The sequence below is a fragment of the Crotalus tigris genome, unplaced genomic scaffold (genome assembly GCF_016545835.1).
Source record: "Crotalus tigris isolate CLP2741 ecotype Arizona unplaced genomic scaffold, ASM1654583v1 scf7180000018916.1150873, whole genome shotgun sequence".
Taxonomy (NCBI): Eukaryota; Metazoa; Chordata; class Lepidosauria; order Squamata; family Viperidae; genus Crotalus; species Crotalus tigris.
Window position 1 is genome coordinate 872,546 of NW_024097271.1, and position 22,560 is coordinate 895,105.

The 22,560-nt window shown below is 38.0% G+C and overlaps 1 protein-coding gene across 5 annotated transcripts in view; it reads right to left on the minus strand.

Annotated features, from left to right (window-relative positions):
- Positions 1-22,560, minus strand: part of FAM189A2 (family with sequence similarity 189 member A2) — a 32,336-nt gene that overhangs the window by 8,211 nt on the left and 1,565 nt on the right. For 3 of the 5 annotated variants that reach the window (XM_039357402.1, XM_039357401.1, XM_039357403.1), the window contains exons 2-8: positions 17,745-17,801; positions 11,644-11,754; positions 10,901-11,029; positions 7,430-7,537; positions 7,191-7,324; positions 5,135-5,264; positions 1,376-1,451 (exon numbers count right to left, since the gene is read on the minus strand). In XM_039357402.1, the coding sequence (XP_039213336.1) occupies positions 1,376-1,451; positions 5,135-5,264; positions 7,191-7,324; positions 7,430-7,537; positions 10,901-11,029; positions 11,644-11,754; positions 17,745-17,756 (700 nt within the window). In that variant the 5' untranslated portion in view covers positions 17,757-17,801. Of the gene's footprint in view, positions 1-1,375; positions 1,452-5,134; positions 5,265-7,190; positions 7,325-7,429; positions 7,538-10,900; positions 11,030-11,643; positions 11,755-17,744; positions 17,802-21,617; positions 22,538-22,560 lie in introns of those variants that run through there. The other 2 variants (XM_039357399.1, XM_039357400.1) reach the window with 2 other exon arrangements.

The following is a 22,560-nucleotide window of genomic DNA, read 5'->3' on the forward strand; positions in this document are numbered from 1 at the left end:
CAAAGATTATTTTATTCTGGAAGTCTTTTCATTTATTTTAACAATAAATCTCTTTCATATTAAAATATCTGTTGAATGTATTAATATTATTTATTCTGTACTTTTTAAAATTGTAAACTATGAGAACTGGAAGATGGAAATAAATAAAGTTATTGTTCATGGTCTACTCTAGACATGTGTATTTTCAAAAGTAATTCAATAGCTTGGCAGCACCATTAATACAAGATCATAAAAAGGTTGTGAAATTTATTCCTCAAATAATGATACTAACATGAAATAGACTTTAGAACAAATAACGTTTTAGTTCTGTTCAGTTGCTTCCAAAATTCAACAGTAAGACTTACTCATTTCATTAGCAATGGTGGAGATAAAGTCCTGTTATTCCAAAAGGGTCACTTCAAGGACTTTACAATGTCCTGGAATGCTGAAGTGCTTCAATGCTATTTTTCCTTGTTTTGTTTCCTGATGTCAAATTTGTGTCTATTAATTCTTCTGTGCAAAGTTTGTCCTATTTGTCCTATGCAGAAACCAGTGGAGCATTGCCAGCTCTACTCCACTGAGTGAAAGGATGCTGAAATCACCTATGTCAATGGTGCAGGCAATCTCAGACGGACAGAACACACATTAACGCATTCCAATGAAATACTGACAATCCGTCTTATGTGCACCCTGCATCTACTTAACTGACCTCCATTCCCCCTCTTCCCACTAACCCTAGTTTAAATCCTATATCAGTCTAGCTCAGTGGTTCTCAACCTTTTTAATGCCATGACCCCCAACCGGTCGTAAGTCAAGGACTACTCAACCGGTCGTAAGTCGAGGACTACTCAACTGGTGCAGCACCGTTTGCAGAATGGGACTTTTGGCGGGCTCAGCAGGGCAGAGACAGCCTGGACAATTCCTATTAGCTTTTGAAAGCCAATAGAATTAGACTCTATTCAAGAGGGTCTATTCTATTGGCTTTCAAAAGCCAATAGAATAAAAGGGAATAGCACAGCTAAGGAAAAGGGGGAAAAAAATGGTGGACTGCGTTGTTTGGCGACCCCCGTGAAATGGTTGTTCGATCCCAAATGGGGTCCCGACCCACAGGTTGAGAACCACTGGTCTAGCTACTCTATGCATCTGATGAAATGAGTTGCAGGTTTGGGTTTTTTTTAAATATAATTTGTTAGTCAAAAATCAAACTCCTCCTGATCTTTTACTACCATGGACTAACATGGTTCTCCTCCTACAATGTTTAAGCGAAAGAAAGAAAAGGGCTGATGGTTGTTATAGAGATACAGTAAATTAGTTCAAATAAGAAAACAATCATTATTGCATTTATCTGTAATTCATTGCTAATTCATAGCACAATATTTCAAAAAACTCTTTTTACCTTGTGGCAATTGTGTATCATTTTGTCCAGGTGGGTCATTTACAGCTTCTGCAATAGCTGAATTGGATGCATCCTCCTAAATATAAAATTAACAGACTAATCTTCTACGTAAATTAATGTTGAAATTGAAATACATTCCTGACTTTAGAGAATTTAATTTAATTTTAAAGTTTAATAGAATTACAAAGAAACACCACTAAATCACAAATGTTCTCCAGGAATAATTATCTCCATTCTTTATTAAACATTCTGGTCATTCTGATTTATTTTATGCATAGTGATTATCATATCAATCTGATTTTACTTTTTGACATCTAAGTACTATTCTATAATTTGTACGCTATAGTTTCTTTTCTAATCTTCTTAGATAATTGTAGACCTTTTCTTAGACCTTTTTTCTTTTTACTTCAATTGTGATTTTTTTGTTTTATTCGCTATGACTGAATAAAAAATGATTGACTGATTGAATCTATTGAAATTTCCAGATTGTTTTTAAAAAGACAACCACGTACAACACGCTGTAGTAATCCAACAGTAAGATCACTAAAGAATATGTAACTGATGTCAGGCTGTCTCTAATGCATCTGGTATGTCAGCCTCAAGATGGTTCTGGTTGCTGAAGTGACTTTATCTTTCAAGCAAAGGGCAGCCCTTCTCAGAAAACACTGAACACCATTCAGCATATGTGAAGAAGAGCTGAAGTTGGGGGTTATTGACAGTAACTCAGCTCACCCCCCACTGGTTTTGTGGAGCTGTTACTTAACGTGGGAAGATAAAACTGAGATGCCAAGAATGCCATGACACAAAATTCTGATGCAGAATGTTTAGAAAGAGGAAGAGGAACAGATCCATTGTTTAACACATTCCAGTTCTCACAGCTGAGAACAGCATAGTTAAATACCACTAAAGAGTTCTGAGGGGTTCAAGAGAACTGAAGAAATTATTTCCACTTCTGGTTCTACCTTAAAGTCTGATTTGCAAAGTCAGCAACAAATTCCGTATCTTAAGGACAAATATACAGCTATATATATATATATATATCTTGTACTGCAGTGAGTCTTGGACTCTTCACGTATGGCAAGAGAGAAAGCTGAACACTTTTCATATGCGCTGTCTCCATCGTATTCTCGGCATCACCTGGCATGACAAAGCCCCAAATAATGCAGTCCTGGAATGTGCTGGAATCTCTAGCATGTATACCCTATTGAACCAGTGACGCCTACACTGCCTTGGGCATGTCGTGAGAATGGCTGATGGTCGAATTCTGAAAGATCTCCTGTATGGAGAACTAGTGCAGGGAAAGCGCCCCAGAGGGAGACCTGAGCTGCGATATAAGGATATCTGCAAGAGGAACCTAAAGGCCTTGGGAATGGACATTAACAGCTGGGAATCCTTGACCTCTGATCATTCAACCTGGAGACTAAAGACGCAGCATGGCATTCTCCAATATGAAGAGACACTTGTGTGGCAGGCTGAGGCAAAGAGGCAGTCCCAGAACCAGCGAAATCTGGGGGCTGGACAGGGAACAGATTGTATCTGCCCTCAGTGTGGAAGGGACTGCCATTCTTGAATTGGCCTTTTTAGCCACACCAGATGCTGCTTTGGGACCTCTTTCCAGAGCACGATACCGTAGTCCCTCGAGACTGAAGGATGCCAGTGGAAGGACAAATATACAGCTGGATTGAAAAGGATCTGAAAATAGGAGGGATATTGCACTGTCGTTCAAACTATTCCCCTTTATTACATGTAAAAAGTCAGGCATAACATATATTTTTAACTTGTCCAGGAAATTTGTCTGCATTCTCAGGTAAAAGAAGCTCATCTATAGTAATTGTATAAGCCAATATGATGGACATCGGTTAAACAGCCCACCCTCCTGACTTTTCCTAAGAGTCTTAAGACCAGGCTCTGCCAGATGGCTTGGGGACATAATGGGAGAGCCTTACACTGGAAGTTGTTGATTAATTTAAACTTAATCCCACCTCCCTCCCCATGATCTGACTCCCTCCTCCTCCTTCACCATCATTAATTATTTTAATTTATCTGCTTTGTTATCTTATAATTGATGATTTTAATGTTTTTATGCTGTAAGCCACCCAGGAGATGGGCAGCAAATAAATTTCTAGATAGACAGATAAATGGATAGGATAGGATAGGATAGGATAGACAGCCATACTAGCCACGGAGTCCAAGTCATACCAGATGCACATAGCCAAGGGTAGGCAACCTTGGCTCTTTTATGACTCGTGGACTTCAACTCCCAGAATTCCTGAGCCAGACATGCTGGCTCAGGAATTCTGGGAGTTGAAGTCTACGAGTCATAAAAGAACCAAGGTTGCCTACCCCTGCACATAGCTTTTATCTTCAAACAGCCTTGCAAATGTGTCACAGCAAACTGTTGAAAAAACAGCTACTTTCCTTAAAGATCAAAGTTGAATCACTGGGCATTAGCGAGGAGATCCACAGAGATGAAAAAGAACTCTGACTTTGTCATTTCTATAGAACAATTCCAAAAGTCACTCATATAAATCAATCTAGCCTGAAACTTCCCCTATTTACTTTTCACTACCTTCAGCTGTGAGATATACCAAGAAGCTCAAGTGACGGGAGGGGTGGGAGACTTAAATACAACTATACAGTGGCCTTGGTCACTTTTTTATTCCACGGGGTGACTGGGGCTTATATGGGATTATAAGACATGCCAACTAAAGGGGAAAAAAACCCAGAGACCTATGAAAACATTTAGCCGTCATTAATTTCTGAATTCCCAAATTCTTATAGAAGGGCCATAAATGAGTAAGATGAAAAGTTAAGTAAGTGCATTCTGGTTTGAAAGCTTGTTTTCCTCCCATTCTTTATAAATATTTAAAACTCTTGCATGTTTATGAGGGTTTAAAAGCAGAAATGATCTGAGATTGAAGAAAACTATATTTGATGTTACAATTACTTGTTAAAACTGAGAATTTTTAAGATATAAATACATGCACTGAGCAGAACAATATAGCTTATAGCTTTAGAGCTTCGGATAACCATCGAATAAGTTTAAAACAGAATAATCTTTTAGGACTTATTTTTAAACACTCAAGATTTTGAAATACATTAATTAGAACAAAAATGCAAAAACAGTACAGGTAGTCCTCGACTTACAACAGTTCATTTAGCAATCACTCAAAGTTACAATACCACTGGGGGGGAAGCATTTTTCACAGTTACGACCATTACAGCATCCCTATGCTATTGTGATCAAAACTCAGATGCTGGCAACTGACTTATATTTATGACAGTTGCAGTGTCCCGAGATTATGTAATCATAACCAAAGTCAATGGGAAAGCCAGATAAACTTAACTACCGTATTACTAATTTAACAAGTGTAGTGATTCACTTAACAACTGTGGCAAGGTAGGTCATCAAATGGGGCGAAACTCATTTAACAAATGTTTTGCTTACCAACAGAAATGTTGGGCTCAATTGTGGTTGTAAATCGAGGACTACCTGTGTGTGTATACTTTCAGTTCTTCAGAATTGATATTTGACATTATATGGCACAAAGAGCAGGAAGTGGGAAAGCAACAGAGTCCCAAGCTTAGATCAAGTATAAAATATTTCTTTCAACAGCTTCCACTTTCTTCACACTACTTAGTGGCATTCCACATTACTCAGTGGCAGAAAAGTGCACATTCAACCATCTGAAGGATGTGACAGGGTACCATGGACTCCTGTGAAATCGCGTTAAGCTGGAAGAATACCATGGACAATACCTGCTCATGTCTCATCTGGCTCATCACAGCTTCGTAAGGAGGTGGGGGATCAAGAGGGCAGAAAACTTCAACACCTTTAATTCGGGCTCCATAGATGTGTGGTAATGGAATGATATCAGAACCCAGCATCCTAGAAGAAAGAGTTTGCATCAACTAAAAAACATTTTGATGGCACAGGCTCCAAAAGACAGCAGAATGGAATTCAATCTTTGGTAGAAAACCAACAATATAGATAATAATTTTTTTAAAGGGTATTCAGAAGGATTTAAACAGGGATTATTTTCTGTGGGGAAAAAGAAGGGCCTAAAACTTTTTAAGTATGAAATCCAATTAAAGTATTCAACATCCAAATGTCAAATACTTCTCAGATGCAAAAAAAAATAGGTCCTCATGTGAAGGTACAATTTAACTGATTTATTCCTAAACGTCTATGCACAAGAATCTTCTCAACTAATGATCAGTCCTTGCTTAGAATCAGGTAAGAGTCAATGGCAGTCAAGGGGAGGGGAGAGTTGGACTTAGTTCATTTATGGCTACATAGTGATTCTAGACTGATCCCTCTTTTTATCCCTCCCCCTGGCTCTGCCAGTCCTTCTCCTCCAATACTCTTAACAGACCCGATTGTAATCATATAAACTGCAGAAGAACTGACAGCTGCCCTTGGTGAGTGTCTGAGTATTGAGGTTCCTTGCCCAGAGATCAGGACTGCGAGTACTGTTGCATAGAAAGGGTCCTTCTGAATCTAGTGTCCATCAATACAAGTAGAGGCAAAGAGAGAAATCAAGATATGCAGGGAGCATGTATGCACATTAGAATGGCCATCTTTTTTCTGAAACAACTATAATTAAAGATTGGCTGACAGTAATGAACAATTAGCTTTTTTTCCCCAGCAGAGAGATGAAGACAATTGTAGCTATTACCCTCCTGCACATCATACATTTTCTGAAGGGGGAAGAAAAAGGGCAAATCCTTTAAGGCAGCATGCCAGAAACTGGCAAACAAATGAAGCCCCATCCACAGGATGCAGGCAGCACATGAAACCAAACACCCCTCCAATCTATGGAAAAACCTCTTCCACGGAACCGGTCCTTGGTGCCCAAAAGGTTGGGGGCCACTGCTTTAAAGGACTGTAAGCTCCGTTTCTGCATGGTTAGCCAGTTCTCACTACCTGATAGAAGTACAGGTACAAGGTATCTGTTACACAAATGTTAAATGTATGATTGTCCAGAGACATCACAGATAGCAATGATCTTCCCTTTATCTTTCCGGCACATTCACTAAATGCATGAGGGGATTCATCTAAATGTTCCTTATCTAACTATTCCATGTGTTCAGCTAATTGAAGATAATACATTTTAGCTGTCTCTGCCATTCTTATAATCATTAGCATATTAGAATAAAAAGCCTAGCACTGCAGTAATCTATGCTTTATTTTCAAACAGGCATTTGAAGGTCAACCTCTCAACCATTTTGCTCAACTCTCCTCTATATCAGGGCTTTTCAACCTTTTCACCCATTGTACCACTTTTAGGATATGGCAATATCCGAGTACCACCAGTCGCCTAGCAAGGTGTCAAAAACTTGACGATCCAAAAGGAAAAAGAAAAAAAAATCAAGTACAGGTAATCCTCGACTTACAACAGTTCGCTTACTGACTGTTCAAAGTTACAATGGCACTGAAAAAAAGTGCCCCCTATGAGGACCCGGTGTATGTGTGGACGAAAGCAACGCCAAGGACTGTGGGGATTCTGAGGGGTGGGATGCAGAATACTGGGTGTCTCAGGGGTTGTGGCAGGTCTTGGGAAGCCCAGGACATCTCAGGGTCTCCTCCACCTGAGGTAACTGTGCTCCATTTAATGACCTAAGCAGAACATCCCATGCTCCATTTAACCAGCACTTCAAGGAAAGCAAGGGTGAGCAGTTGTTAAATGAAGTAATCTCACTTAACAACTGTCATTACTTGTGATCTTAAAGGGTAAGTTCCGTTATGGTCGTAAACTGAGGTTTGGTTAAATCAGTTGGCAAGTCTCAGAATATCAGGAGCAAGTTGCTTCACCTGCGATTGCCTCGTGGTGTGGAAGAATAGAATGTATCAAAATATGACGGAGGTGGGGCTGGTGGCACAAAATCCTCGGGATCAGAAGCAGGACCATCTTCTTCGACTTCCTCTGTATAAACTTGCTGTTCTTCCTAACAAGATACAATTCTGTAAAACACACTTATAGCAGGAACAGAAGAGCAACTTCTTTCTAGATCTATTTTTTAAAAATGAAATTGTGTCCTGCACTCACTTACTCTGCAGGATCTTCTTGTTGCAAATATCTGCAGGTAACGTAGGGCAGCAGCTACCAAACAAACAGTGGTTGTCAAGGCATTCAGAGCACAGAGAGCAAAGAGAACTTTCTGAAGCACAAAAAATGGAAAAGAATTGCTGCAATTGTGATTTGCCACATATGTTTAAAAGGATGCCCATTAAGTCTTTTGATTTCCAAGAACAAAATTCGGTTAACTTTTAAGCAGATGCCTTTTTGCCACCTAAAAACTATGCTGTATACAAATCTAACAATCGTGCCATAGAAAGTCACTGTATATCATACTAGCAACCTTGTAAATTTGCTCATACACCCTAGGATTCTATTCATGTAACCCACATTTGCATAACCAGCATATTTCCTCACTTCTTCTCCCTCCAGTTTAAATCTAAATTTAAGTCTAGCCACTCTATTTATCTCATGAAGTAAGCTGCAGCTCACGAAAGCTCATCTCTTTTAATAACACTTGCTAGAGCTACCAGACTCCTGATTTGCTGCCACCGTAAGCTAACATGGCTCTCTTCCTAAATCGTCTTCTCTGATACCTTTCCTCTATGCCAGTGTTTCCCAAACTTGACAATTTTAAGGCATGTGGACTTCAACTCTCAGAATTCCACAGCCAGCGTTGCTGGCTGTGGAATTCTGGGAGTTGAAGTCCTCATGCCTTAAAATTGACAAGTTTGGGAAACACTGCTCTATGCAGTTTATACATTTTTTTTAAATTCAATTTACCAATAACCTAATCCACAAAGAGATTAGAAATATTAGCAAAAATATTATTTATTATTAAATATAAGTTTTTAATGCTTATTAGAGATTATGATCGCTTCTACAGATTTGCAAGCATGTTTTAATATCTCTGGTGGATCTTCAGATAATGTTGTTTTGTAAATCTTACCAAATAACTTCTGTCTGCTTCTAAGAGAACCAAAGCAATAAGTTAACCCTTTTTAACGAGCCATGCTACAAGTTATATTTTTCACACTGTTTGGCCCGGAATGCAAGATGTTTCTTTTCACACAGATAGCCAGGCTGAAAGCCCATCTAGATGGAGATTTAACACTAAGGTAAAGGAATTTTAAATCTTAGCCCATCACTGTAGTGTGGATATAGAATTGGAACTTTACACCATCTATTGTGTGGAATTAAGCTTATGGCTAGGTCAAGGCCATGACATAAGGGATCCTGATTCACTATACAAATATACTGAGTATGGGGAATAATAGGAAGAACTAGAAATCTTAATAGGAGAATATTATTTAATAAGCATTATGGAAAGTGAATAGGACAAGCCTGAATGGAACACAAAGACTGAAGAATGTCACATATTTTAAAGCAACAAGCCAGATCCAAAGGTATCTGTTACAAACCAAGATGACAAAAAATAATTGACTATGCATTGTGATGTTATCTACTTCCTGCAGATACCAATGGTCAAATAAAAGTGGGGGAACTGCCTTGTATGTGAAGGAAGTGCACACATATATTGAAGCCAGAAATCTGAGCAGATGTCCAATGAAGATCATGTGGATAAAAATTCAAGACAAGGGAAATCAAGATATTACTGGGAGGATTTAGCTGGGGGTGGTGGGAAAACTGTCAATCACCAAGTCGGAAAGAAGATCTGAATAATATCTTCATAAACCAGATCAGTTTTCTCTATTTGACCCTAACAAAAAAGCTGGTTAGAAAAAGGTCCAAGCAGAGAGTACTTTGAAAGTGACCATGCCGTCTTGGGGCTCAAGAAAAATTGAGGCATCGCTGGCCATGCACATAAGATTCAAGAGAACACATTTCAATAGAGAAATATTAGGTAGAATCCTATGGACAGAAATATTTAATCAAGGGAAGCATAGGAAGGTTGGGGATTTCTCAAAAATTATATACTTAAAAGTACAAGTGCTCATCATGTAATCCAATCTTCTACAAATTATTACATTTAACAGAGTGGCCAGTTTAGTTGGCTAAAGGAATGCAATGGAAATTATGTACCTCAACTAAAGGAAAAAAATCCAATGATTTGCATGAAATTCTAGTGTGTAAGTATATCACCAATGGCTCCATGACAAGCTGGAGGGAAGTATTGAGAGACCTATTCTGAGCACTGTGCCATTCAATGTATTTATATTTATTTCAATGGATGGTTAGAAAACATGATTATCAAATTTTCATAAGACAGAAAAAGGACATCATCAGGATCTCTAATAATCCTGAGAGACTGGAAAAGTGGGCAGAGGCTAGTATTTCAGCAGCGACAAATGCAACATCTTATATTTAGACAGAAAAAAAACATCAAAGCATGAATCTGGATATACAGCGCAAAAAAAGATCCAGATGTCTTGGTGGTCTTTCTTCTAGTTAACAGTAGAAACAATAAATGCAATCCTCAAAAAAAAGTGTAGTATCAAGATCAAAATAAGTCACTATTTCTCTCTATTCTGCATTAATCAGTCTATATATAGGAAATTGTGTACAGTTGTAGGCAATGCATTTTAGGAACAGCACTAAGAAACTGGGATATACACTTAAAGAAGAGTAAACAAGATGACAAGGGATCTGGAAGGTAAACTTACAAACAATGTCTAGAGATACTGGGCATGGTCATCTTGGAGAAGAGAAGACTGTGGGGAGATATGACAGTTGCTCTCAAGTAGTCCAATGGTTGGCATGTAGAGGATGGGGCAGAACTATTTGGAAATGTTGCAGAAATCAGCCTAAGAAAGAACAGGTTTAAATTACAAGAAAATGAAAAATGGATGAACATCAGGAAAAAAATCTTAAAGGTAAGAACACTTCCCAACAGATTGCCTTGAGAAGTGGTAAGCTCTTGTTAAAGATATTGAAAGAAAGGCTGGATCTCGGGCAGGTTACAATAGTGACTCCCTATCATCCACACCAAAGTTGTGACCTGGATCCACATTTCTAATGGCTATTGGAGGAAAATAAATATTGCACTCAAGTGAAAATGCGAACATCATTATAACATGAACATCAGTCCCAGGAGACAAAGTTATGCATTCCAACTTTACCATACACTGTCATATTTCCAGATGCAGATATATGATTGCGTTTACATACAGTCTCATTTTGTAAAGTGTGAAAGGATGGAGGAGCAGAGCATTTAATTAATAATTTTTAAAAAAAAAACATGAGTTCTATAAAGAACACTCTTACTTTATTTATACACCTCTAACTTTCCCTTCTTCATGCAGAACGTGCACGCTGATAAAGTCAACAAGCCCTACATATGGTCCCTGACATGATAAAATATGGTCAAATAAGGTTATATGTTGTCTTTTTTTCCTTAGTAACTTCCTCCTACAGGCAATAAAAATAAAAAGGCAATAAAAAGTTTGGAAGATCTGAATTGGAAAGAAATCAATATTATTCTTAATCATGTTTCTATTTATAGCAGTTTATTTACAACCATTACCATCAGTATTAGTAACCTTACTTTGAGTAGAAGGTGAACTGAACTGCATGACTGGATTGCATACAACTGCAATGCATTTTCTTTCTCGGTGCATTTTGCTGGCATAAATTCTTCACAGCAGAAACAAATTTTATTTTCAGCAACATCTACCTTTAATATTGAGAAAAGTAAGCATTTGAATTAGTAATTTGAAAGTAATGTTTATATAGAGCAGGCATGTCAAACTTGCGATGTCATGTGATGTCACGTGATGTATCACAACTTTTTCCTCATTGCCGGCAATGGGGTGGGCACAATTTCAGCATGATGCATCCGGCCCGTGGGCCAGCAGTTTGACATGCCTGATATAGAGCAACACCAAAATGTTATCAAAATTAAATCAAAAGGTTAACAATCCATAATGCAAAATACAATTTAATGTGATAAGACACATACAATGTTGTTAAGGAATTGCAATGTGGAACAATAAAATATATTATTGCTTTATCTATTATCTGTTCATTAATGTAGATTAAAGAAATTTCATAGATTTCTATTTAAACCTTAGATTCTCAAAAACCTATATAAGAATGTAGTATTTGATCTGAACAAAATCACAGATTCATACATTTGATATTAGGGTTACAGATATTATTTCGTTTATGCCACACTGTGTTCTAATGCAGAATAGTAATAATTAGTTAATTAAGTATGGGACATTACAATTATTGTTATTTGTTATACCCTGAATATATACGGTACTTTAAACATAAATATCTCCTCACCAGATCACACCTAGGGACACTGGACACAAATTGAGCACCTTGGCATCCAAGGATAAAGCCCGCCAGATTCAAGAGAACACAAATAACAGACAGTAAAACAAACAAGTTAACCTAGAAGAAATAAAAATTCCACAGTGAATGACAACATTCAAGCATGTTAGCTTCTTTAATATTCAATATATATCCTATCATGAGGAAAATTTTCACATACAGCCAATGCACGTGGATCTGAATATGCATAGGTTAATTTCCCACAATTAGCTGGATAAATAGGCTATATTGGGCTCAAATGTACAAGAGAAAATGAACATAAATTTCATTTGCAATACATTTATGAGGGGCCCTAATCTCAGTTCCAAGTATTAGCCAATAAATACAACAATATTGTTTAGCTTCCAAATTCAGACAAGGCCAGCAATCTGCTGAGATAATGGGAAAGAGAATTAAATTTAAGATCTATGGATCTTTTTTCTTGCCATGGAATCCAATCATAGGTGTTCTAAATTATTTTTGAAGTGAGGTGTTATTCCAACTTTGAAATGATACAGACCACTTCCTTTTAATACAGAGAATGTGAAAATAACTGTTTAAGAACTGCAAACAAAGAAAACTCAGATTAAAAATAAGAAGTAGTGGATGTACAGGATGTAAGATGTTAAGTCCTATACTTTTATTACTCCCAAGACTCCTTTGAGACCATTTTAAAAAAATGGTAGAGATAATTTATCATTGTATATTTTGAATTTTCAAATCCTTTATTTATTGCCTATATTTATTCATGCTGTATTTTTAAAAAACCTTTATACATATTATGGTTAAAAATATTTTCAAAGCAAAGTATATATTTACATAAATATATATCATACACAAGAAGTATTGTATTATATATAGTAAAAGAATAACTTAAGGAAGTATTCCAGTAATCAATATTATATTAATGCAATATTTCTTTAAGAGCTGAAATACTTAAGAAACCTTTTTAACTATGGTTATGGTTATAGAAATTATAAAACTGAACATTACCGCATTAGAACCTGACAGGTTTCCAATGGAGAAAGCTTTTTTATATTTAGCAATAATAATATATCAATAGCAAAATGTTATTTATTCATAATTATTGTGAATTATTGTAATTATGCTTATTGTCTACCTCAGGGGTGTCAAACTCAATTTCATTGAGGGCCGCATCAGCATTGCGGTTGCCCTCTGGGGGCCCGGTGGGTGTGGTCAGAGTGGGTGCGGCATACTGGGTGGGCATGGAGTGGATGCAGCCTACTGGGTGGGCATGGCCAGCTCTACATCGTTCACATCAAGGGTGCCTGGGCAGGAGTGGGACAGACCTGAGGGTCTCTGGCAGAAGGGGGTGGGACTGGGGCAAGCACCAAGGCATGGTCCATTTCTTCATTCCTCACAAAGGGTGACACTTCCCCAGCATGCACCCAGGGGGTGGAGCCGACGCGGCAGGGGCTTGTTCCTCGCTGTTTCTAGACGGCCTTGTGGAGCTAAGACTGAATGCGTTTCAGCATAGATGGCTACCACAAAATTGTACATTGGCTCCCGGCCGGCCTGGGCCAGGGACAAGGCAGCAGGGGCCATTCCCTGCTTCCAGGATAGCTTTGCGGGCCACATGAAACCACTTTGCGGGCCACATCCAGCCCCCGGGCCCTGTGTTTGACATGTCTGGTCTACCTCATTAAGGCAAGTTAGTATCTCAGACAGGATTTGAATAATTATTTATTTGTTGTTGTTTTTAAAATTGTATGATACTCTTCAAATTCAGATATTCCTACTGATATATATTCACTTTATGGCACTACACAAACTAGATTTTACTGCTTTACAACCTGATCCTTCTTCTGATAAATATTTCAAGTATTAGCTAGGTTTTGTATGCCAAAAAGTGGGATAACAAACATAATTTCTTTATCCCAAGTGCCTTTTCGAGAGAACTAGATATATTCTAAAAACATCATAGTATCTTCTATAGGCTAACCGTATGCCTGCAGCCCTAAATTCCATTTTAACATTATAGCTAAGTATGGATCCCATAGTTTGAAGATAAGAAATTATTCTCTTCCCATTCTATCTAGTTTCTGCTTTATTTACTATTTTATCTTAAAAATAAAATGAAAGATTCTTGCACTCTTTCCCTCTGACCCTGGGGGAAAATAGGTATATCATTTCATTGCTTATCTTTCTGTGCAACAAGTCAAATATTAAAATGTGGTATCCCAGAGGATATTGTAAGAATATGCTATTTTGATAAATTGATCATTTTGCTATAAAACATCTAACATTGCCAATTTGCTAAAATGAGTGGCACTATACAGGCTTCTGGTTTTGTGCAGTAGCTCAGCCGCCGAGGGATCGCGAGGCTCCGAACCCTATGGCCAATTTCTGTCTGCTAAGGGACCCTAAATGGGCCTAAAGTTGCCCTGTAGAGGCAACAAAGAAGGAAAGAAGTCCCTCTGATTGCAGAGAGACGGTGGTCGATCCGATCGGTTTGGGAAAAGCTCTCCAGAAATCAGCTGGAGAAAGGCTAGCTTAACTTCAGAGTCTAGCCCAAGCTACAAGCAGCCAAAGACCAAAAGCACTATTCTAAGCTGACTATAAACAATAGGTTTGGAACTGGGTAAGAATAGTGATTTTCTCTCTTCTACTTAAAAATTGATTTCCTGGAAAAAAAGAAAAATCCCAAGAAGCAAAAAGCCTCTGAAAGTGAGAAGGAGGGAGATCTGCCCCACCCTCCTATAGACAGAAGCAGCGAATTAAACTTTTCAGGAGGAACACAAATATACTGAAATGAAATGAATATAAGACCTAATTTGGATAAGTTTGAAATTGGTGGAAACTGTTAAGATTTTCCTTTGAAACCACGAAAATAGAAGTAAATAATAGAAGTAAACAATTGTCTATTACTGAAAAATGAACTGGTGCTGACACCTAGTGGTGGATGAATATGTACAACGGCAGTTGCTCTATTACAGGAGCTGGTAAAGATAATTTGTTTTTGGTGACTTTTAATGTCTTAATAACACAGAACAACCGCGAGAAGGAAAAAAAAGAGAACATTTGGGCTATTTATAAAGTGAGAATTATAAACTTTAGAAAAAAAATTATCTTTCTGAATTATAAATACCAACTCAACTGTGACTCTAAAGCTATCTGCAGAGAAAGGAAAACTCTGATTTTTGGCTATCATGGAAAACCAGAGATCTGCAGAAAGAATATAACAAGAAAAAAACAAATACTTTCCAGAAGGAGGTCTATGCTATGTTGCAACAAATACAACAAACAACAATGATCTCAAACCACAAGAAAATTAAAAATAACTTTGAAAATATAAATGAACACATCTCCAATATAACTTTACAATACAAAAATTCTCAAAGAAAATAAAAATAGAGAGTGAGCAGAAAAAACAGACAACTGAATACAAGAGAGTGGAGAGAGATTTATGATGGATCTTAACAATAAAAAGAAGTATGACTTAACCCAGATGAAAAAAAACTTACAGGAAATATTGGACATGGAAAAGATAACCTATACTCTAAGATCACAAAATAAGTTTTGAGGACAAGAAAAAAGATTTGACAAAATGGAATCTGCCTGGAGAACTACGAGAACTTGAGAGACAAAAATGATAAATAAAATCAAGAAAGGAAGGAAGGAAAAGATTCTCAATCAATTTGAAGGGGTGAAACCTTCCTATAAAAACATTGTACCTATTTTGTCTTTTGTACCTGCAACAATATTTACAAGATTATGGGAAGATTCTTTGATATAGCAAAGCATATTGATCAGGAAAGATGTTTGGCAAAAAAAAAAAGGCTAAAGTGAGAATTAAGAAATTAGATGATGGGATTTACCAGAGGGAATATTGAAAAATTAAACATCTGTTTGAATGTGGTTAAAGAAATAGAAAGATTTTGGATATAATTGAAGATTAGTTTATGAAGGATGAACCCCTAAAATAATACAGTATTTTTTCTTTCTTTTTTCTTCTGTGTTTTGTTTTTTGATATGAGAAATATAAAAATGTTGGGATGGTTTATATAAAAGAAATTTTTTTTAAGATATGAGAAATATAAAAGTGTTGGGATGGCCTGTATGAGAAAAAAGACTTAAATACTTAAGTGTAACTAATTTTGAGAAAATCTTAACCAGTAAGAATGCTTTGAATATTGTGGGGAAGACAAATGTAAATAAGAATTTTGTAAACAGGATCTATGATGAGGCAATCAAGATGATCAATCAGAAAAGAAGCTTTATATTGATGTGGTTATTATTTGCAGAAACATGAGAAAAATGTCATTTATTCAAATAATAAGAAATGTATTAATTTAAGGTTGGCAAAAGAGAATATTATTGGAAGAAGAGAAAATCAAGCAAAGCCATTACCTGGGCTATAGAATTATAGAAATTAATTGTTACTGATTTTTTTTAAATACTAACCAAGACAACATGTTGTTTACCAAATATTGTTGATTATGTTAAAAATCAATAAAATATATTTTTTTAAAAATAAAGTATGTAGCACTATACAAGTATAACAATAATGCATACATCCAAAAGGAAAATACTTTCTGGAATAAAGTCAGAAATTATCTGATACTGTCACACCTCTCCTGGAGTGCTGTTGGAGGAAAACTAGTAGTAGTCTGACTAGAATAGATAAAAGCCCACATTAGGAATTGCCTCCTGGTGATACAGACAGCAAAACATTAATATTTCTCCATCCTTATTGCATCCACTAATAGTAACCCAGCAGCTCTGTTTAGGGTAACCCAATTATATTTTGACTCTAGGCCAGCCGGCTAATTAAGGTTCCGCTCCAGGGCATGAAAGCTGGATACTCTAACTGATTCCTACCAACACAAAGTGACAGAGGCTATTTGGATTTGGGGAATATCTGAGAATATTCAATCTTTGACTTTGATTCAGATAGCACTTCCCCCTTCTAAACTGGCATGCAATCTGGGGGGTGAAGGTGAGTCTTCTTGGACTTAACAGTTCCTGCTTGAAGAAGTGTCACCAGGGGTAGGAAGGCAAATTACATCTTTTCCTTGATTGGGAGGCCCTTCAAACAGTAATCCATGTCCTGGTAACTTTGTGGCTTGATTTCTGCAATGTTCTCTGGATGTGCCTGTCCTTGATAACCACCTCTTTAACTAGTCAGCAATACTAGCTCTGCTTTGTGAGCTGCACTTGTTCCCAGTTTGCTTCAGAGTGCAATTCAAGTTGCTGGTAGTTATTTATAAAGTCTTACAAGGTATAAGGCCTGGTTACTTAAAGGACTGTCTATCTTCTAGCATCTGCTTAGATAATTTGGTCCTAAGGGTTGGCACATTCTGGCTTCTTTTGATTAGATAATGTCAGCTTTCAGGATCCTGACAGCATGCCTGCTCTGTAGCAACGCCTACCATCTGGAACAAGGTTTGAGATCTGGACGGCCCTCACTCTGTTGTTATTTAGAAAACCTGGCTCTTCACCCAAGCTGTCAGTAAGGGAGAGTGAGACCCCTCACATCTTTGTGCTTGCCATCTTTTATCTTTATTTTTAACCTTCACTTGATTTTATTGTAATTTGTTTGATTGCAAGCCATCAAGAGTTGTTGAGAGAAGGGCAGAATACAAATTTAATAAAGCATCATCACTACCTTATAGAATCCAAATAACAATTACATTAAGAAACTCTTCATACTTATGTGGGACTTAATGAATTAACTGTTTCATGTAGCAAAAAAAAAGTTTAGAAAGCAGCTGTTGTCTTCAAAGCTTAAATACAAGTTATACTAACTTAGAAATTTAAATTTATTGAGACTTTTATTGAGAAATTTAAATTTATTGAGAACTGTCTCAGAATCAGTTCTTCCAATCTGGAGTAAAGTATGTATGTGTGAAAACATAATTATTATCAGTTACACATTCTGTGTAACTGAAATATAATTTCATTAAGAATGAGAAAATGTTGCCTTAAGAGACATCTATTTACATGAGGACAGCAGGATTTCTTTTTAACAGTCATGCTATTCCATTAAAAAGTGTGTTATTCTCTGCTTATAACAGTTAATCAGAATCATCATATTAATCAACACATACCAAAATTATCATAGGTCTCTTCCATATTGTTAATCCTATAATCCCTGATAAAATGACCTGCAACAATAAAACAAAGAAGGATTGAGTGAATATTACTCATGACTTTACATGATAAAGATAATTCAGCAAAATTTCATTCTTGCAGCAAGTGTTAAATACTTCTCTTAATGTAGATTTAAAATGAAACACAGGCTTAAAAATTTTAATATATTGGAAAAATATCTATTCAACTGTGGTATCCAATTTTTGAAATAGTACAAGAGGTCTTAATTAAATAATAAAATAACCTTTGGAAGGTTATTAGGGCTTCTGAAAGTAACTCTTTTCCTCATATAAAGTGCTTAAAAGCCACTGGAATGAGACTGGTAAGAAAGAACTAAATCCACGTGTTTTAAAAAGATAACTGTACTAAGGTAACACTGTATAAGAGGCAGTGTTAAACCTATTACTTTCCTTTTTGGAATATTACTAAGGAGGAAAAAAGGAACTTGAAATGAGGATTGAGAAAAAAAAACCTTAGCTTGCAGTTAGCTTTAATAGGAAATTAATACTCATATCTATTTGTCTAGATGTTTTATGTTTATCTGTGAGAAACACATAGCCAAGGGACCTTTTAATCACGGCATGAAGATTTATTGCAGATCCCTTCTTTGCTTTCCACAGGAGAAGGGATAACCATCATAACTTTGAGTCCAAGATTATGTGCCGTGATAGGTCTGTGTAACTTTGGTTGCTAAGCAACCAGTCATAAGTCAAGGACTTCCTCTAAAGGGTTTTCTGGTACAAATCATAGGTCTTCCAATAGTTTTGGACCTATGGACTACATATCCTGGGAGATGCTGCAGTTACTGCAAGGAATCTACGATATGAACAGCTTTTCCCCAAGAACAGATGCTGAATGAAAGTCTTTCACTACCTGGGATGAGATGGAGAGAAATACTAGATTGGCGTAGAAGGGAAATTAGAAAGAATAGCACCAGCTAATTTGGGTTGGTTCCTGTATCTTTTCACTAGGCCAGTACTGATATTTCTTTCTCTCCCAGTATTAGCAATTACAAATCCTTTTTCACTAATGCCCTATTCCCTGCTGTCATCTCACAGCCTCAACCTACAGGGTCACACCAACAGCTTCTACCCAGAGGCAAGACTGAGGACAAGAAAAAAAAATGTCAGTGGTTCAGCAGATCAGTGTTTTTAATGCAACCCTTAAAGCAGCAGCATCTTTTTTCAGATTCACCAGGAAACCTGGAAGAAAATCATACTGTGCTTCTACAAAGTTTCCTCCTCTGAATCATTTTAAAACAATGTAAGCCAACTATGTGATCCTACATCCCTCTACCTGTTATGAAGTTTATTTCACCAGACAGGTAGTTCTCAACTTATGATCACAACTGAGTCCAAAATTTCCACTGCTAAGCAAGACAGTTAAGACACTTTCCCCAGTTTACAACCTTTGTTATCATAGTTGTAAAGTGAATCACTGCAGTTGTTAAGTTAGCAACAGAGTTAAGTGAATCTGGCTTCCCCATTGACTTTGCTTGTCAGAAAGTTACAAAAGGTGATCACATGATCCTGGGACACTGCAGCCATTGTAAATACATGCCAGTTGCCAAGTGTCTAATTTTTGATACTTATTGATCATGGGAATGCTGCAATGGTCATAAGTGTGAAAAACAGTCATAAATCAGTTTTTTTCAGTGCCACTATAACTTTGAACAGTCATCAAACAAAAGTTTGCAAGTTGACTTGTATGACATTACTCTTTCTACGTGTTGGTCTATTATTTTTCTTAAAATTTTAAGCAAGATTTAAAATTTGATTGGGTTATTTGCATATTCTTTTGCTCCTTTTTTAAACTAGAAAATTAATGGGTCTATATCTGGAATTATCTACATTTACATTTAAGCTGTCGTGAACAAAGTAATGCAAGTTATGCAAAATATTAAAAAGTTTAATTTTTACATTACTTTCAAATGTAAATATTTAAATAGACAGATGCTAATATAAATATGGTACTACAATTATTTTCCTTGGTAATTAGTCAAGAAAAGGTGTTTAAAATTAAAAACATGTCATTTTCCACACATACAAAGACTGCATCATGTGGGCAATTCACAAGCAGCTATCAAGATAGTTTAAAGGATGTGAACAACTGTGATTAATCTATTAAGGATGACAGATCTCAGTTGGCAGTTAGCATCATAAAGGAGACAGAACAGCATTTACACGGGGTTTGACTTGCTAGTACAGATGCAGCAAAATAGTCAAAAATATATGCAAAGTAAGAAAGGTGAGAAAAAATAAAGAATCTAGAAAGCAAATTACAAGATTCTGATTACTCTCTTCTTTCCACTTATGTCTACAGAAACAGATTCCTATATTTATTGCAACACAATAAAAATATATAAAGTTGTTGCTTGTTAATATACACTAAACTGGAATTTGAAATTAAGCTTTGCAATATTATTCATTATATATTTAGAAAGAAGAATTCTGGCCTATAATCATATCAATACTGCCTAATCATTGTGTACTTTCAAGACACAACGATTTTATTGCCCACAAATATTAAATAATTTACTAACTCCAAATTCTTTGAGATACACTCATCTTTAAATTAAAATCAGGAGAACTTGATTCTCCAATATCTATGTAGCCTGCAAGACATTTATGATTGGATATCTTTTCACAAAAAAAATATATTACCAATTATATCAGGGAAAAGGGACATCTACTTAGGAATCTCATAAAGCTACAAATGTATTACCGTATATTAATGTAGGCACATAATTTTGAAAATTTAGGAGATATAGTTACTTCTGCATATATTTTTCTAAATGTAATTTAACAGGTTTTGCTTCCTTTCTCAGTGGTTGGGACAATATCTGCTATTCAGAAAGTCTGTAACCCTTCAGAGAATGAGATTTAGATTTAGATGCAGAATGAGGCAAAAGATCAATCCATGAATGAAAGCAAAATCCATAGCAAGTAACACTTGCTTTTATGAATGCATTTAGCTGACTTTGCAAAGACATATAACAGGAAGCCTTTTATTAAAGACAATACCTCACCACATTATAGGGGAGACTTAAAGTATGAAAATAGTTACAACACATCTATATTAAGCAATTATCCTTAACAGCAATTTCACAAGGCATGATGAATAATAAACGAGCATTATTATCTGGAACCTTGTTCACTATTATAGTTGGCTCTATTTTTTCACATCAACCATGCTTTTCAAAGTGCAGGGACAGCACTGGAACACAGCCAAAGATTACTAAATGTCTTTTATTTGCATTATTAATATAAAACGTTCAGAAGTAAAGAAAGGAAACATTACAATTCCTACATTTTTTCATTTTAAAGTTATTTCATTAATATACTAAGTCAACTACTGGGAGCTTCCTAAATATAATGCCATCAAATAAACGCCACAGGTTGAAATCAACCTTAATTGGGGCTACAGGATTTGGGCTATCAAAATCCGAAACACAACACATGTTGGATGCCAGCAAAGGGATTCCAAATTTTTGTAGCCCATATATGGCAGTCCTAACCTCAACGGTTAGCCACGCCGTTCCAGCTTCCCATCCCCCAATCCAAGTTTTAGCCAACCCAATTAAAATCACGATTCCTGTTCGCAACTGGCCCCGGGAAAAGTGGAACGCCCATTCTGTACCGTCCAACCTTGCAGGGTTGTTGTGAGCCTCAATACACAGGGGACACTGCCAAGCCTAACGTCTGTTTTTTAAAAGGAGGAGGACGGAAACTAAGAAGAGCCAGCAGGTAGGTGGCCCAAGATACGGCAGCTGCTACGCTAGAAAACACAACCGCAGACGCGAGAAAAGGGCCCGGCCAGGGGCCACTTACCGAGGAGCCGGCCCAGAAGGGACAGGAGTTCTTCACCTGCTTAGAGTTGGTGAGGGAGAGCGCCCCGAAGCTTAGGGCCACCATGCTGCATCCCAAAATCAACTGCAGCAGCCCCAGGGACAGCAGCGGTCTGGCCGGCAGCGGGCCCGGGCCGGCAGCGGACGAGGCCCCGATTTGACGGGAAGCCACGGGGGACAGGGAGGCTGGCCGGGGCTGGCGGAAGCCGGAGCTGGACCAGCGGAGCCGGCGAGGCGGCGGCTGAGGAGGGTTCGGGACGACGGCGGCGGCGGCGGCAGCAACAGCAGCTCCCGCTGAGCAAGGTCTGCCCACCTCAGAGACCGCCGAGAGCCGCGCCATGGGACAGCAGGAGCCCGGCAGCACCACAGGCAGAGACATGGGGCGGGGAGGACGAGGAGGGGAGTCAGCCAACTCCGAGCGCTCCCCCGCGCGGGAGGAAGCCCCCGGGTGGCGTCCTCCGGCTGAGGCGGCTGGCCAAGCCCCGGTCCCGTCCACCAGAGCCCGCCGGCCGTTCCCTCCCTGCTTCGCTCGCGCGCGGAAGGTAGGCGATCGTGGGGCGCCCGCGCTCCCTAGGCCTCTGCTGGCGGTTATAGGTGGCGGTCCCCCTGCCTTGCGCGGGACCCTTCCGACCTCCCGCTGCTGGACCCCGCGGTCTGGTTCGTGCGCTAGGAGGAAATCAGCTCCCTCTCAGATCGACCCTCCCTTTCCGCCCAGAGGCTCCGAGCCGCCGAAGCCTTACGATTGGCAGCCTATTCCCTGGGGGAGACGGCTGCTCCCCCCCCTCCACCACCACCCCCGAGGCCTGCCGCCGCTCTAAATCCGCTCCTGTGGCAAATTAACGGCTTCTCAACCCCCTCCTCCCGCAACCCCTCCCAACTCGCTGCCAAACTTTTGAACTCATCCTGGTTGGTTAACTGCTGCCGCG